The sequence below is a fragment of the Malus sylvestris genome, chromosome 13, assembly GCF_916048215.2.
Source record: "Malus sylvestris chromosome 13, drMalSylv7.2, whole genome shotgun sequence".
NCBI classification, from domain to species: Eukaryota; Viridiplantae; Streptophyta; class Magnoliopsida; order Rosales; family Rosaceae; genus Malus; species Malus sylvestris.
Window position 1 is genome coordinate 29,483,001 of NC_062272.1, and position 18,364 is coordinate 29,501,364.

The window sequence follows — 18,364 nt, forward strand, 5'->3', positions numbered from 1 at the left end:
AATTTCCATAAGTACGGATCATCCCACACATAAAACCGTGCATCATGCCTAAGTTTATCACGTTGGTGCCTAGTGAACTCACTTGGAATACGTTTTGACACCAAAAAATTAACAATATCGGCATACCAAGGTGCACTAACCTTAATGGACATCAATTGTTCATCGGGGAATGTCTCCAAAATCGGCACCAACTCCTCATTATGCACCATTCGGCTTAGGTGGTCAGCCACCACGTTCTCACTTCCCTTCTTGTCCCGAATCTCTATGTCGAACTCTTGAAGTAATAATATCCATCGAATTAGCCGTGGCTTGGCCTCCTTTTTGGTGAGCAAGTACTTCAGAGCTGCATGATCAGTGAAAACAATTACTTTAGTTCCAATTAAATATGATCGAAATTTATCTAAAGCAAAGACAACGGCAAGAAGTTCTTTTTTCGTAGTGGAGTAGTTCAATTGTGCATCGTTCAACGTCCGTGAGGCGTAGTAAATGACATGCGGCCTCTTGTCCTTTCTTTGTCCTAAAACAGCTCCTAAAGCATAGTCAGACGCATCACACATGAGCTCGAAAGGTAGACTCCAATCCTGTGGAACAATGATGGGTGCCGTGGTCAACAACTCCTTGAGTTGGTTGAATGATGCCGTGCACTCCTTGGTGAATTCAAACGCCACTTCTTTTTGTAGGAGTCGGCAAAGAGGTTGTGCTATCTTCGAGAAATCTTTGATAAACCTACGATAGAATCCTGCATGACCAAGAAACGAACGAACCTCTCTAACCGAAGTCGGAGAGGGTAAGTGACGTACAAGATCTATTTTCGACTTATCAACCTCAATACCCTTTCCAGAGATTATATGACCTAAAACAATGCCTTGTTTAACCATAAAATGACACTTTTCCCAATTAAGCACAAGGTTAGTTTCAACACAACGTTTTAGGATCACACTTAGATTATGCAAGCAACTATCAAACGAATCACCAAATACGCTAAAATCATCCATAAACACTTCAATTATCTTCTCTACATAATCAGAAAATATACTCATCATGCATCTTTGAAATGTAGCAGGTGCATTACATAAACCAAAAGGCATGCGACGATATGCAAACGTACCAAACGGGCATGTAAAAGTGGTTTTTTCTTGGTCCTCGGGTGAAATGACAATTTGATTATAACCAGAATAACCATCAAGAAAACAATAAAAAGCATAACCCGCTAACCTCTCGAGCATTTGGTCAATGAACGGCAATGGGAAGTGGTCCTTCCTCGTTGTGGTGTTTAGCTTCCTATAGTCAATGCACACCCTCCAACCGGTTTGAATCCGTTGAGGGACAAGCTCATTCTCAGCATTAGCTACCACCGTCACTCCTGATTTCTTTGGTACGCATTGAACCGGCGAAACCCACCTACTATCCGAGATTGGATAGATAACCCCACAATCTAGAAGCTTTATGATCTCCTTTATCACTACTTCCATCATCGGAGGGTTGAGACGGCGTTGAGCCTCTCTAGTTGGTTTGGCCCCCTCCTCAAGAAATATGTGATGCATACAAGTCGTAGGGCTTATACCTTTGATGTCGGCCAATGTCCAACCTAGAGCAGATTTGAACTCCTTCAGAACGCGAAGCAACTTCTCCTCCTCTTGCGCCGTGAGGGAAGAGGAAATGATGGCAGGTAGTGTTTCCTTTTCTCCCAAGAAAATGTACTTCAGATGGCTTGGCAAAGGCTTGAGTTCAAGGATAGGTGCCTGAATTATAGATGGAAGCAATTTGTTAGTCGAAATGGGAATGGACTCACGGTTAGTATACTTACCATCAAGCTTAGGTAAGGACTCAAGGGCAGCCACAACTTCAAGTAATTCCTCACTAGGGGGCACGGCCTGGGATGACTCATGTATGCCGTGAGCATGCACGCAATCTGCCCCCTTTGTTTTGAGCTCCATGCCTTGTGTAATGACTTTTTCAAGCGCATCGTCATTTAAATCGTCGAGATATCCCTGCGCCAAAGAGTCAATTATATCAATAGAAAAGCATGAATGGTCCTCACTAGGGTATTTAATGGAATCAGAAAGATTAAAATTAACAACTTCCCCATCGAATTCCATGGACAAAGTTCCACTATACACGTCAATCTTTGTCCGGGCCGTCTTCATGAATGGCCTTCCAAGTAGAATGGGCAGCGAAGGAGCATGGTCCGACTCATCCATTTCGAGGACATAGAAATCCGCCGGGAAGACCAAATGATTAACCTGCACAAGAACATCTTCCAAAACTCCCTTTGGATATGCGTTAGATCTATCGGCCAATTGTATTATTACCCCATCATTTTTCAATGCTCCCAAGTTCATAGATGCATAAATGGAATATGGCATAACATTTATAGAAGCACCTAAATCAAGCATGGCAGATTCAAATCTAGTATTCCCAATAACACAAGGAATGGTAAAGCTACCTGGATCTTTACATTTGGGAGGTAATTTGCGTTGCAAGATGGCGGACACATTCTCACCTACCTTGACCACTTCCTTGGTCGCCATCCTCTTCCTCGTGGTACACAACTCCTTCAAGAACTTCGCATACCTCGGAACTTGCTTGATTGCATCTAACAAAGGTATGTTAACTTAAACTTTCCTAAAGGTTTCGAGGATATCCTTTTCTGTCTCTTCTTTCTTCGTTTGCATGAACCTACTAGGAAAAGGCACATTTGAAGGGAAAACATTAGTATGAACTGAATTGGACACATTCTTACCTTTGTGGGACGAATTGGGCAGATTTGGGACATTAGGGACTTGCGGCAAAGGTGGAACCACCTTTGCCGTGGGCTGCTTTGATGCCCCCTCTTCCAATTCCAAAAGTTCATCCTCATTATGACCTGTTTTTGGTGTAGAACCTGCCCCAACTTCCTTACCACTTCTTAGGGTGATAGCTTTGGCACTTTCGAAACCTCCCTTCGGATTTGGAATGGTGGAACTAGGGAGTTGTCCGGGATCTCGAAACTTACCTACAAACTCGGCAATCTGCCCAATTTGTTTCTCAAGTTGATCCACCCTTTTATCTTGGTTTTGCATAGCCTTAGCTTGATCTTCCTGCCCATTAGACAACTTAGTTAGTATCTTAAGAAGTGCATCATTGTCAAGAGACGTACCTGAGGCACTTGGGCCGGATTGGGCTTGATTTTGGGGTGGGCCGTAGGTTTTGGGAAAGAACCCCGGGGGTTGTTGCCTAAAGCCTCCTTGGTTCTGAGGTTGCTGAGGCTCCCTCCACTTGAAATTTGGGTGATCTCTCCAACCGGGATTATATGTGTTTGAATATGGATCGTTCCTTGGTTGGTTTTGCCCTTGAAACCCAATTGCATGGGCGCTTTCCCATCCACCATTTTCAATCAACTGTGGACATTTTTCAGAGACATGTCCTTGGATGGAACATACGCCACATACAGTTGGTCCTTGCATCTTCATGCCCTCGGCCATCTGAGACACAAGAGAAGTAAGATTAGCCAATTGTGAATGAAGATCGGAAGTCGAACTTACCTCATGTACTTGGTGCCGTGGGGGTCCTCTTTGGCCTACACCCTCGTACTGTTGAGCGTTCAACGCTCTATTAGCAATCAAGACCTTGGCAGCCATGGGTGTTTTGTCCACCAATGCTCCCCCCGCCGAAGCATCAAGCATTTGACGTTCTAGAGGTAGGAGACCCTCGTAGAAGTATTGCAAAAGCAACTCCTCCTTCATCTGATGCTGTGGACAAGAAGCAACAAGTGATTTAAATCGTTCATAATATGTAGGAAAAGACTCACCTTCCTCTTGCTGAATTCCGCTTATCTTTTTGCGGAGGAGGATGATGCGAGAAGTTGGAAAGAACTTCTCCAAGAACGCTCTCTTCATACTCTCCCATGATGTGACAGTGCCGGGAGCTAACTCATATAACCAATCCTTGGCTTTATCCATCAAAGAGAATGGAAAAGCCTTCATCTTCAATATATTTCCGTCAACATTGACGGGAGTCATACTAGAGCAAACTACTTCAAATTCTTTCAAATGTTTGTTAGGATCTTCCATGGACAAGCCATGGTATTTAGGAATATGATGAAGCAAACTTGACTTTAATTCAAACTCATCCGTCTTACCTTGGGCAGTCCTAGGGTATTGAATGCACAAGGGTGCGGCATTGTCCAAACCTGAGGCGGAAAGCTCCTTGAGTGTACGATTGTCCATGGCCATGCCTTGGACTTCTTCAAATATCCCTGCCGTGGCTTCTTCCTCCTCTTCTTGTACGTTTTCTTCAAGGTCAGATTCGGAATTGGGTGGATGGTGTTCTTGCTGGTTTCTAGCTCTTCTTAACTTCCTCTCAAAATCGTCGTCAAAATCCAAGATGTTTGCACGAATCGGTTGAGAGCTTCTAGTCATACATTAGTACCTAAGAAACAAGAAACAAAATTAGGTCAGAAACTTAAACAAAGTCAGAAACAAAGTGAAATAAAAGAAACAAAAACAATCCAAGGGATTAGCAAAATTGCTAATCCCCGGCAACGGCGCCAAAAATTTGATGCGAAATAGATAAGCACACAAATTAAACCCTCTTTTTGTCAAATTGTAGCAAAGATGTAAATAGGGATCGTTCTAAACCGGGGATTAGGAGGGATTGCTAAACACTTGGAAACTGACTTAAAAACTCAAAAACAAAGTTTAAAACACTAAACTAGACTCAAAGAATGCAAAAGTAAAGGTTAAAAGACTTAAACAAACCTAAAACTCAAAACAGCAACTAGAAGGCTCAAAACTGCCTAAAAACCACTTTCTGGGCAGTTTTGAGCACCTACACGAATTTGGACGAAATTTGATGAAAACTTGAATCAAAATACTTAGAAACACAAATCAAAATACTTTCTAACTAATCTAAGACTTCAAATGAGAGGGGGATTTGTTTTGGACGAAAATTTAACACAAAACAGAAACTTTAATTAGCACAGATTGTAAAAACGATTTTGGTGAAATAGATGGATAAAAGGCTAGTTAGGAGGTTCTTCTCCACACATGTCACACTTGCAAACAAAACGATTTTCAGTTGTTCTTCCAATAAATTATAAATACTCAACGCCCCAGATTAACCGTGAATTGCACTAATTAACCCTCAGTTTTTCCACAAGTTATTAAGTTGGATGATTGCATACGACAACCCAAAACATTCCCTACAAGTTCCCTACATGAATTGCATAATAGAGATACAAGCAAGAATCATTACGTTCTATGAAAAACATAAGCATTGACGAAGCATTTGTTACTATGAATTGCATGAAACTTATGCTAAGAATTCATTCAACGCGATCGTTTTCAAGCGATCTTCACTACTTGTGATTATAAGATTGTAACTATTAGGTGAAACTCCCTCATAATCTAGCATCATATTCATGCATGAAAACTAAGCGTGCACTCTCAATCAACATACACAAATAAGTTATCAATCAAATAGATGAACGAATTGAATCCATAACTCATGAAATAACAACTGAATGTAATCGAATCAAATTGCAAGCATGTACATGGTTTCGAATCACCCCCCAACTAAGGGGGTTTAGTTCCTCATACTCACAACACAAAGTTTATTGAATTGAGACATCGAAGACATAAGAAAGATTACACCTAAAATGCCAAAGAAGTCCACTTTGAATTCTGCACAGAAAGCTCCTCTTTCTTCTTCTCCTTGTTGCGGCAGAGTTGGTTTAGGGGGTTTTTGGATGGTTTTGGATGACTTTGGATGAGGGAGAATGGTGGAAAACTATCTAGGATAGGTGTAGGGCACGGCTAGGAAGGTTTGGGGTCAGAGAATATGGATTTGGGTGTAGGTTGGGCTCGGCAAAGGTGAGGGACAGGTTCTGGCGTGAATGGAGTTTGCTGGATGTGTTTTTGGTTTTTAGAAGGGAGTTAGGATGGTAGGGTGGTGCGGCAAGGTGTGGGAAAGAGTTATGGAGGTGTGGAATGGTGTCTAAAGGTGGAGGATGGTGGCTGGAATGGATCAAAGGCTGCGGCAAGATGTGGCTTTGGTGATGGTGGCTGCGGCAAGGTGGGGAAAGGGAGATGGTTTTCTGATTTTTAGTGAGAGGGAAGATGAAGTTCGGCTAGGGTGGTAAAACACAAATATATAAGCACCTAAAACCCTAATGAAATCAGATGGGCTAGGGTTAGGTGCGGCACTTAAGTGAACATGGGCTAGGGTTTGTAAAATAGGCTTCTAGGATGGAAAGGTGCGGCTTGGGTTTAGGAGGAATGGACTAGGGTTTAACATGGCAGATTTTAGATGATTAGGCCCTAGGGTTCGGCATGGGTTGAAGGTCCACAAGGAAATTTGGGTTTAGGTCATCTAAAAGCCCAACGCCAAGAATAGAAACTCTCGAAAATGGAAACCTCCAAGAATAGAAACTTCCAACTTTTAGAAACTTTGGTTGCCAATTCCGATTTAGGAAAGATCGACCCAAAATGGAAACTTTTAGGCATAGCTTTCCTACTTCAAGTAGGAAACCTCAAATCTTCAACTCTTCAATTCCATCCCAACCTTGCGTTCCAAGCATGTCCTTTTCAATTCAAGCTCACTTTTTGCTCCAAAAGCTCCAAATTGCATCATTTCATGTAATACGTCCGCTAAACCTGAAAACACAAGAAAGTAGCTTAAAAGACTACTTTAACGAAGAAAACATAACAAAGATGCATAAGAACTAGCTAACTAAGTCGCATAAATATGCTCCTATCAGTGCTTACATGAAGGAGGATTCCTAATCGACGAAGGATTCCTAATCAACGAAGGATTCCTAATTGAAAATGGATTCCTAATTGAAGATGGATTCCTAATCACATGAGGATTCCTAGAAGAACAAGGATTCCTCCTCCAACAAGGATTCCTACTTGAAGTAGGAAAGTTAAGCCAAGGTTTCCTACTTTGGTTTGATTTTTCCTAATTGTCCCTAAAAGTTCCAGCAATTATGAAGACTTTCTAAGCATTCTAGGACACAAAACAAAAGCCTAGAACCCTTTTGAACCCTTGCCGCACCCCCTTTGCATTTCCTCTTCCTTATTTCCTGTTTTTATGCTTTAAAACACCTTCCTTTTGTGTTTTAAACCCTAGCCGAATTTCCCTTGCCCTTTCCTTTAATTTTCTGATTTATTTCCTAATTCTAGAATCCTTAGACTTAATTTCTGATTACCTAATTAGCCTAGGGTTTTTAATTTCCTAATCCCTTTAAATAAACATGTTTGTGCAGCCACAAACAGAGCCATTCATCCAGAAAATAATCCTTCACTCCAGAAACCATTCTCCATCTTCAACAGCCCCATTCCTTCACCATTCACCCAAATTTCTGCCACAAAACCACCCTAGCCGCACCACCCATCAACCCTAAACACTTCCATACATCCTCCATCCATTCTACATCATTCAAATACCCAAGAATCTGCCCATTCAGTCCCATTCACGCCAGAAACATCACCACTCTCTCTGCCGCACCTATCCTTCACCATTCACCAAATTTTCTGACCAAAAACCACCCTAGCCGTCCCATACACCTATCCCAGTCATAAACCCATCGTTCTACACCATTCATAACCCCCAAAACTCACCCATTCGTGTGCAGCAGCAAGGAGAAAGAAGGAAGGACTCTTGGATGCTTAAGCTTCATCGTTGGTGCATTCTAGGTGTAATTCGTTTTATGCTTTCAATGTTTAATTTCTTTTCCTTTTGTTTTGCTACGAACATGAGTGGCTAAACCCCTATTGGTTAGGGGTAATTTCGAAGCCATGACTATGTATGCAAGTTGATTTAATAAATTCCAGTTATGAGTTCTTGAATCATGAATGCAATTGGCTTAACTGTGCGAGTAATAACTTATTTGTGTTTGTTAATTAGGGGTCGACACTTAATTGGCTTGCATGAATATGTTGCTAGAATATAAGGTTGTTTCACATAATCGTCACACACTTATATTCATATGTAGTGAAGGTCGCTAGTCACGATCGCGTTAAGTTCAATTCCTAACATGAGTGACATGATGTCATAGTTGCAAGTGCTTTGTCAATGCTTATAGTTTTCATTGAACGTAATGATCTTTGATTGTATCTTTATTATGATGTCATGTAGGGAACTTTTGAGGAATGCTTTGGGTTGTCGAATGATGTCATCCAATCCAATAACACAAGGAAAACTTGAGAATTAACTAGTGATGTCACGGTTAATTTGGGGCATTGTCATTCATAATTCAACGAAGGAATAACTGGAAATTGAGTCGTTTGCATACTTGTCATGTGTGGAGAAAGAGCCCCTAACTAGCCTTCTACCCATCTATTTCACAAAAATCGTTTTTACAATCTGCCCTATTTCCAATCTGTTTTCTTTATTTTAATTTTCGTCAAAACAAAATCCCCCTTTATTTTAGAGTCTTAGATTAGTTAGAAAGTGTGTTAGTTTATGTTTTCTAGTGTTTTGAGTCAAGTTATAACATAAATTCGTCCAAATTTGTGTTAGTACTCAAAACTGCCCAGATTGTGCTTCTAAGGCAGTTTTGAGTGTTTATTTGCTGTTTTGGTTCCTTTGCCTTGTTTTGGTGTTTTAACTTTTAATTTTACATTCTTTGAGTCTAGTTTAGTGTTTTAACTTTGTTTTTACATCATTGAGTCAGTTTTCAAGTGTTTAGCAATCCCTCCTAATCCCCGGTTTAGAACGATCCCTACTTACATCTTTGCTACAATTTGACAAAAAGAGGGTTTAATTTGTGTGCTTATCTATTTCGCATCAGTAAGCACTTTCCTACTTCAACTAGGAAACCTTGTTCAAGTAGGAATCATCATCTTCGAGTCTTCAAATTCGTCCAAACCTTGGCTCCAATTATGTGATAATCATTCCAAGCCCAATTTTGCTCCAAAAAGCTCCAAAATGCATCTTCTTGCATCCTTTGGCCTTAAAACCTGAAAACACATAAAACTAGCTTAAAAGACTACTTTAACTAAGAAAACACCATGGAAATGCATAAGAACTAGCTAACTAAGGCGCATAAATATGCTCCTATCAAATTCCCCCACACTTAGCTTTTGCTAGTCCTCGAGCAAAACAAACAAAAGAAAGGAAACAAAACGAAACAAACTAACCAAAACAAAACCTAAACCTTCCAACGTTTGCCTCAGGGATTTCCAATGCACATGACATGTTAAAGATTGTTATCCCCACAGATTTGAGTCATCTTTACACAAGCACATACTTAATTAAAGCCACCACTTACTAGTTCACAAGTAATCAATTAAAACAATGCTTTGAATGTAGTAACATGCCTTAGAGAATTCCCTCAATTCCTTACAAGATATACACTCTATTTTCACTCAGATTTTCTAACTCCACACCCTACACTAGTCATATGTGAGAAGATTGATGTAGATATCAAAACGGATGCTCACATATATGTTTCACAAAGAACGCAATTTCTAGAGTTAAGAAGCATGTTTAGATATGATCTCATGAATGAAATGCTACTACTTAGGTGCGAGAACCAGTGACACCATATGCTCATACCAAATTTAAACTCCACAAATTGAAACACATAACACTCAAGATAGAAGTTAAGGGATGTAATGGGGCTTGGGGTGTTGGTTAACAAGGAAAGGATAGGGAAAACAAACGTTCTTCAAACAATAGTAAGCAAAGCAATGAAATTGAGACTTAGAATTCACTTAGATTGCAGAAATTAACTTTAAAACACAAGGGGAAGACTTAAACAACTCCTTAGGGTGATAGGAGCATATTTATGCGCCTTAGTTAGTTAGTTCTTATGCATTTATGTTGTGTTTTCTTAGTTAAGTTAGTCTTTTAAGCTATTTTCATGTGTTTTCAGGTTTTAGAGACAAAGTGAGCAAAAGGATGCAATTTGGAGCATTTTGGAGCAAAATTGGGCTAAAATGGAGTTCATGCACATGAAGCACAAGGGATGGACGAATTTGAGGAATTGGTGAAGCTAGGAAGGCGTTTCAAAGTTGAAGAATTGAAGATACAAAGTTTCCTAGTTGAAGAAGGAAATGACTTGAATGAAGGATTCCTAAATGAATTGGGATTCCTAATCACTAAAGGAGTCCTAATTGAAGATGGATTCCTAGATAAGGAGTATTATCCAAAACCTCACCCATAACCTTATCTTAGCTTATCTTATCCAATCAAACCTTATCCTATCCTATATTATCCTTATCCTAAACTATCCACATTCCAGCCAGTTAGGAGGGTTTCTAATTAGATTAGGATGCTTAAAATGGGATTTCTAGAAGACCTTATCTTATCCTACCAAGATGACACCTAAGAACCTTTCTAGAAGCCTAAAAATCTGCCTTGCATTATCCTTCTAGAAACCACACTTTGTGCCGAATTTTCTACCCTATTTCCTTTAGGATTTTAGTTTCTAGAAGCCTTATCATTTCACACTCTTTGTGCTGCACCTTATCTCCCAATCCCTTTGGGTTTTTGACTTGTTTTCCTTATAGGATTGGATGTTATTATCCTATGCAATTTAGGCCTTTAAAACCTTGTCCTTTGCTACCTAGGAGATGGGATTTTCAGCCTATATAGACAACCCATTGCCGCACCCTTTCACTCACCATCCTCTACCAGATTTTCACTACACCATTCACCCAACCATCCCTCATAATGCCGTGAGTTTTCAAGGAGAAGAAGGAATACATCTTGGAGCCGTGCATGCCATTCAAGGAGCTTGGATTGTGGAGCGTTTCTAGGTGTTTTCTATCTTTATGTCAATGTTTAAATTTATTTGTCTTTGTGTATTTGCGAACATGAGGAACTAATTTCTTTATAGTTAGAGGGGAATTCAAAGCCATGATCATATGTTTTATATGACTTGATTTCTTCCAATTATGATTTCATGAATCGTGAATGTGGTTTACTTATCTATTTGATTGATAACATGTTTATGTATGTTGATTGAGGGTCGACACTTAGTTTGCATGCATGAATTTGATGCTAGAGTATAAGGGAATTTCACCTAATCGTTATTAACTTATATTCATAAGTAGTAAAAGTCGCTAGTCACGATTGTGTTAAGTAAATCCTAGGCAAGAGTAACATGCGTATCCCATAGTTATGAATGCCTCGTCAATGCTTATGATTTCCATTGAACTTAATGATCTTTGATATGTGTCTCTATCATGCGTATTCCATAGTTAGGGTCCTTGATAAGAATAATTTGGTTGTAATGCGTATCCCATTCAATTCAATAAATCTAGGGAAATCTGAGAATTAATTGGTCAATCTAGTTAATTTGGGGCATTGTCATTCATGGTTTATTGAAAGAATAATTGGAAATCGAGTCGTATGCATATGTTTCATGTGTGGAGAAGGAACCTTCTAACTAGCCTTTCACCATCTTAGTTTTCATCAAAACGTTTTTGTCAAGGTTTATTTTCAAAGTTTCTGTTTTCAAAGTTAAATTCATCCAAAATCAATCCCCCTTTACTTAGTTGAGTCATAGTAGTTAGAAATCACTTTAGTTTGTGTTTTTAAGTGTCTTAGGTCAAGTTAAAACCAATTTTCGTCCAAGTTTGTGTCTAGTGTTCAAAACTGCCCAGATTGTGGTTTTAAGGCAGTTTTGAGTGTTTTTGGGCTGTTTTGAGTCTTTTGGTTTGTTTTGGTGTTTTAAAAGTTTAGTTTTGCATTCTTTGAGTCTAGTTTAGTGTTTTAAACTTGTTTTTACGTATTTGAGTCAGTTTTCAAGTGATTTTGCAATCCCTCCTAATCCCCGGTTTAGAACGATCCCTACTTACATACTTTGCTACAAATGATAAAAAGAGGGTTAATTTGTGTGTCAACATAATTTTCACATCATAGGGCCGAATTCATTGTTTTGGACCCTTACTTCAACAAACAATACTTTGGAACTCTTTTTCTCAACTTTTCAACTCTTTTTTCAAACTTTTCATATTTTTTTCTTCAATTTTTCTTTTTCCACGAAATTTTTTTTCTTTTCTTTTCTTTGCCGTGCCTATGGCACACAATTCCTCATGAAAAACACTTCCCCCACACTTATTTTCTGCCAACATAAATCAAAAGGAATTCAATTTGAATCATGCTGTACTATGCTTCAAGAACAAGGGTATGGATGGTCCTAAACTAGGCTAGGTGAGGAAAACATGGGTTAACAAATAATGAAGGCTAACAAGGCTCAACGGGGTTAAAAACCTACAAAACATAATGACATAGGGCACACGGCATTTGGCTAAGGTGGTGGTCACTACATGATATGATATCAACTAGCACTCAAATTAACCCTCTTTTTATCAATTGTAGTAAGTATGTAAGTAGGGATCGTTCTAGGCCGGGGATTAGGAGGGATTGCTAAATCACTGTGAAACTGACTCAAAAACGTAAAAACAAAATTTAAAACACTAAACTAGACTCAAAGAATGTAAAACTATAACTTAAAACACCAAAACAAACCAAAAGACTCAAAATAACACAAAAACACTCAAAACTGCCTTAAAACCACTTTCTGGACAGTTTTGAACTCTAAACAAGATTTTGACGAAAATAGGTTTTAACTTGACTCAAAACACTTAAAAACACAAACTAACACACTCTCTAACTAATTTGACACTTGAAAACAAAGGGGGATTTGGTTTTTACGAAATTGAAAACAAAACATAAACTTGTAAATCAAAACAGATTTTAAAACGAATTTGATTGAATTGAATGGATAGAAAGCTAGCTAAGGGGTTCATCTCCACACATGTTATACTTGCATTCAAAACGATTTCCAATTGCTTTTCAATAACCCATGAATTCTCAACGCCCCAAGTTAATTAGGTCCGCTTAAATTAACCTTCAGATTTTCCTAACGTTATTGAATTGGATGATTGCATACGACAACCCAAAGCATTCCCCACAAGTCCCCTACATGATTGCATAATAGAGATACAAGCAAGAATCATTAAGTTCTATGAAAACCATAAGCATTGACGAGGTACTCGTAACTATGAATTGCATGAAACTTATGCCAAGAATTTACTTAACACGATTGTGATCAACAACCTTTACTACTTGTGAATATAAGTTCATAACGATTAGGTGAAATTCCCTTATATCCTAGCATCAAATTCATGCATGAAAACTAAGTGTCGACCCTCAATCAACATACAAGAATAAGTTTTAATTCACATAGATAAGCAAATTGAAATCACAACTTATGAAACGCAATTAGAAGTAATCAAATCATATAGCAAGCATAGACATGGTTTCGAATCCCCCCCTAGCCAAGGGGGGTTTAGTTCCTCATACTCGCAAAGCAAAGATACATAAATTTAGAAATTAAAACCCAAAGAAAGAAAACACCTAGAAGGCTCCAACTTGGCAGCAAGATCATCAATGATTTCCCTTTCCTCCTTGCTGCGGCAGAGAAGTTTAGAACAGGTTTTGGGTGGTATTTAGGGTGTAGAATGGATGGGGAATGGTAGGGAAAGATTTAGGGTTGATGGGGGTACGGCTAGGGATGATTATTGGGCAGAATTTTGGGATTTTGGTGATGGGAAGGTGCGGCAGATTGCAAGGGCAGATTTCTGGCGTGAATGATTGTGTATGAGAGGTGGTGATCTGATCTAGGGGTTATAATGAGTATATATAGGCATCCAAAACCCTAGGGTAATCAGATTAGGGTTTCTAGAAGCCCAAATCCACCAGAAATTAGGTTAAAACAATCAGATTTTTAGTGGGAATAAGGCCTAAGGTGCGGCTAGGGTTAGGGTTTAGAGATGGGCCTTCTAGAATGCCTTGCAAGGCAAGGAAATCAGATATTCTAGAGGCCTAGGTGCGGCTAAGGTTAGGGTCCACAAGGAATTAGGGTTTAGGTCATCTAAAAGCCCAAAACCAAGAATAGAAACTCTCGAAAATGGAAACCTCCAAGAATAGAAACTTCCAACTTTAGAAACTTTGGTTTCCAAATCTGAATTCTTTGTTCTTCACTTTCATTTCTTCATTTCTTAAGCTCCTTTGACCTTCAAACTCGTCCATTCCTTGTGCTCCATTAGCATACACTCCATTCTAGCTCAATTTTGCTCTAAAATGCTCCATTTTGCACTTCTTTGCATACTTCGTCTCTAAACCTGAAATTGCACGAAAATGACTTTAAACACTAAAATAACTAAAGAAAAACAACATAAATGCTTAAGAACAAGCCAACTAAGTCGCATAAATATGCTCCTATCACTACACAACTTCATCTTGAATATGTGTTATGCAAATCAATAACATGCTTTGAATGAAATGGGCATGAGTTCTAGCATTTGGAACTAAATGATGAAACGCCTTCTAAATAGTAACCAAGCAAGGAATAATGAGATCATGCAACGACTTAGAAAACAAAGAATGCACAGATTTTAACTCTCCAAATAAACGTTTAGGCTCAAGTCTGACAAGGTTGTAGCGTTAGTTTGAGTTCCTTCCTTCAAGCATGTTACAAAACTGATTTTTTTTCTTTTATGATTGCATGTGAATTCATGAGTTATAACCACAACTAAGCATAAACAAAGAGTAAATCAAACTTTCATCCATGTTAATCACTCTCTTTAACAGCCATATAATTACAAACCGAATCCTCATCATTGTGTTGGAAGGTACCCTAAGACACAAACAAACACACAAAAACAACTCTTTTTGGGTTTTTAAAACAAATTTTTCAAATTTTTATGTGATTTTCGGATTTTTGCATCAAAACACACTAAAACACACCAAAACTGCTCAAAAACACTTAAAAACAGCAAGGAACAAGTCTCCAAGTTAAGGGTGATAAAATCCCACGAATTGGCATCTAAAACACTTAGTTACCCCCCCACACTTAAATCAAACATTGTCCTCAATGTTTCAAGCATAAAACCACACTAAACAAAAAGAAACACACAAACAGCAACTAAAACAACTAAATAGGCAGATTCGAAATAAACAACAAAGTGAAGAGTTTAGGAACGCAAATCTGGAATTGGAGTGATTCCTTGGTCTTCCTTTGTTGAATTGCATGGGTTGCCTCCCAAGTAGCGCTTTCTTTAACGTCGTAAAGCCGGACGAAAAGCCCATTCATTCTCCATTTGTGCCCACGGCACCCAAAGAAATATCATCCACAGTTTGTTCAACAAAGTTCTCATAATATGGCTTCAAACAGTGTCCGTTCACTTGGAATTCATGACCTGTTTTGAGACTTTGAATCTGAATGGCACCATAAGAAGATACGTTAGTAATAACAAACGGTCCAATCCACTTAGATCGTAACTTACCGGGAAACAACCGTAAACGAGAATTAAATAGCAACACTTTCTGCCCAATTTCGAATGTTTTCCCTCTAATCATCTTGTCATGAAATGCTTTGGTCTTCTCTTTATAAATTCGAGCATTCTCATAAGCATCATGCCTAATCTCTTCAAGCTCGTTCAATTGAAGCTTTCTATGATTTCCAGCCGTGTCCACATCCATATTGAAGGACTTGACTGCCCAATGTGCCTTGTGTTCAAGCTCCACGGGTAGATGGCATGGCTTGCCATAGACTAGCCGAAATGGGGACATGCCAATGGGCGTCTTGTAAGCCGTTCGATATGCCCATAATGCATCGTCTAACCGTAAGCTCCAATCCTTCCTTGTAGGCCCAACGGTCTTCTCAAGAACTTGTTTGATCTCACGGTTGGAAACCTCGGCTTGACCATTTGTTTGAGGATGGTAAGGTGTGGAAACTTTATGATTGACATTATACTTCCTTAACAACGCCTCAATGGTCCGGTTGCAAAAGTGAGACCCCCCATCACTAATGATCACACGTGGCATGCCAAACCTTGCAAAGATGTTAGTTCTAATAAAATCTGCAACCACTTTAGAATCATTAGTCCTGGTGGCTTTTGCTTCCACCCACTTTGACACATAATCAACCGCAAGCAATATATACATGAAACCATACGAAGAAGGAAAGGGACCCATAAAATCAATACCCCAAATATCAAAAATTTCAACATTTAGGATAGAAACTTGCGGCAATTGGTCCTTAGCACCTATATTTCCAGTTCTTTGACATTTATCACATGTCAAGCAAAAAGTTCTAGCATCTTTAAAGATACTAGGCCAATAAAATCCACATTGTAACACTTTATGAGCTGTTCTTTGCGTGCCAAAATGGCCACCACATGCATATGTATGACAAAAGCTTAAAATTGAATGAAACTCCGAATTATGCACACAACGACGCACAATCTGATCAGGGCAGATTTTCCACAAATATGGGTCATCCCAAACATAAAAACGTGCATCATACCTTAGCTTATCACGTTGGGCTTTGCTTAGGGTGTTAGGGACTTGCTTAGACACCAAAAAATTAACCAAATCGGCATACCAAGGGGTACTTACCTTAATGGACAGCAATTGCTCATCCGGAAACGTTTCTGAAATGGGGATGGACTCTTCTTCACGCACCAATCTGCTCAAGTGGTCAGCCACCACGTTTTCACAACCTTTCTTATCCCTAATTTCAATATCGAACTCTTGAAGTAGGAGCATCCAACGAATGAGCCTTGGTTTAGCCTCCTTTTTGGTAAAAAGATACTTCAAGGCTGCATGGTCAGTGAAAACAATTACTTTAGTACCAATTAGATATGATCTAAATTTATCTAAAGCAAATACAACCGCCAAAAGTTCTTTTTCGGTTGTAGAATAATTTAATTGAGCATCATTTAGAGTGCGTGAAGCATAATAAATAACATGGGAATGTTTATTTTTTCTTTGACCCAAAACAGCCCCAAGTGCATAATCCGAGGCATCACACATCAACTCAAATGGAATGGACCAATCCGGAGGAGTGATGATGGGTGCCGTGGTAAGTAGCTCCTTGAGATGCTTGAATGCCTTCTCACATGCCTCGTTGAACTCAAAAGACACATCCTTTTGGAGGAGGCGGCATAGGGGTTGTGCAATCTTGGAAAAGTCTTTGATAAATCTTCTATAGAATCCTGCATGACCAAGAAATGAACGAACCTCTCTAACCGAAGTATGAGAGGGTAAGTAACGTACAAGATCTACTTTAGACTTATCAACTTCAATTCCTTTTTCAGAAATTATATGACCCAAAACAATACCTTGTTTAACCATAAAGTGACACTTTTCCCAATTCAACACAAGGTTTGTTTCAATACAACGTTTCAAGATTAAAGTAAGATTATCCAAGCATTTGTCAAATGAATCACCAAACGCACTAAAATCATCCATAAATATCTCAATAATCTTTTCAACGTAATCAGAAAATATGCTTACCATACACCTTTGAAACGTGGCAGGAGCATTGCACAAGCCAAATGGCATGCATCGATATGCAAACGTTCCAAAGGGACAAGTAAAAGTGGTCTTTTCTTGATCATCCGGGGCAATGACAATTTGGTTATAACCTGAATATCCATCAAGAAAACAATAAAAGGAATGACCGGCTAACCTTTCCAACATTTGGTCTAGAAACGGCAAAGGGAAGTGATCCTTCCTTGTGGTGGCGTTTATCTTCCTATAATCAATGCACACACGCCAACCGGTTTGAATCCTCATGGGTACAAGCTCATTCTCGGCATTTTCCACAACTGTCACTCCAGATTTCTTAGGCACACATTGGATAGGTGAAACCCAACGACTATCGGAGATGGGATAAATCACCCCACAATCTAGAAGTTTGATTATCTCTTTTTTCACTACTTCCATCATCGGAGGGTTGAGACGGCGTTGAGCCTCTCTAGTTGGCTTGGCCCCTTCCTCAAGAAATATGTGATGCATACAGGTCGTAGGGCTTATACCTTTAATATCGGCCAATGTCCAACCTAGGGTAGATTTGAACTCCTTCAAGACGCGCACTAGTTTCTCCTCTTCTTGTGCCGTGAGGGAGGAGGAAATGATGGCAGGTAGTGTTTCATTTTCTCCCAAGAAAATGTACTTCAAATGGCTTGGCAAAGGCTTGAGTTCAAGGATAGGTGCCTGAATTATGGATGGAAGCAATTTGTTAGTCGAAATGGGAATGGACTCACGGTTAGTATACTTACCATCAAGCTTAGGTGAGGACTCAAGGGCAGCCACAACTTCAATCATTTCCTCATTAGGGGGCACGGCATGGAATGACTCTTGTATGCCGTGGGTTACCCTAGAATCTGCCCACTTGGTTTTGAATTCCATGCCTCTTGTAATGACTTTTTCAAGCGCATCGGCATTCAAATCTTCGAGATATCCCTACGCCAAAGAGTCAATTATATCAATAGAGAAACATGAATGATCCTCACTAGGGTACTTAATGGAATCAGAAAGATTAAAATTAACAACTTCCCCATCAAATTCCATGGACAAA

At 39.2% G+C, this 18,364-nt stretch overlaps 1 protein-coding gene across 1 annotated transcript; it reads right to left on the minus strand.

The window, feature by feature from the left end:
* Positions 1–7,415: 7,415 nt before the first annotated feature.
* Positions 7,416–17,370, minus strand: LOC126595417 (uncharacterized; the record flags this gene model as incomplete). Its single annotated transcript, XM_050261721.1, has 5 exons — positions 7,416–7,435; positions 15,285–15,636; positions 15,670–16,022; positions 16,296–16,997; positions 17,112–17,370. Coding segments are annotated over 5 exons (1,686 nt in total), but the record flags the coding sequence as incomplete, so codon positions are not given.
* Between the last annotated feature and the right edge of the window lie 994 nt (positions 17,371–18,364).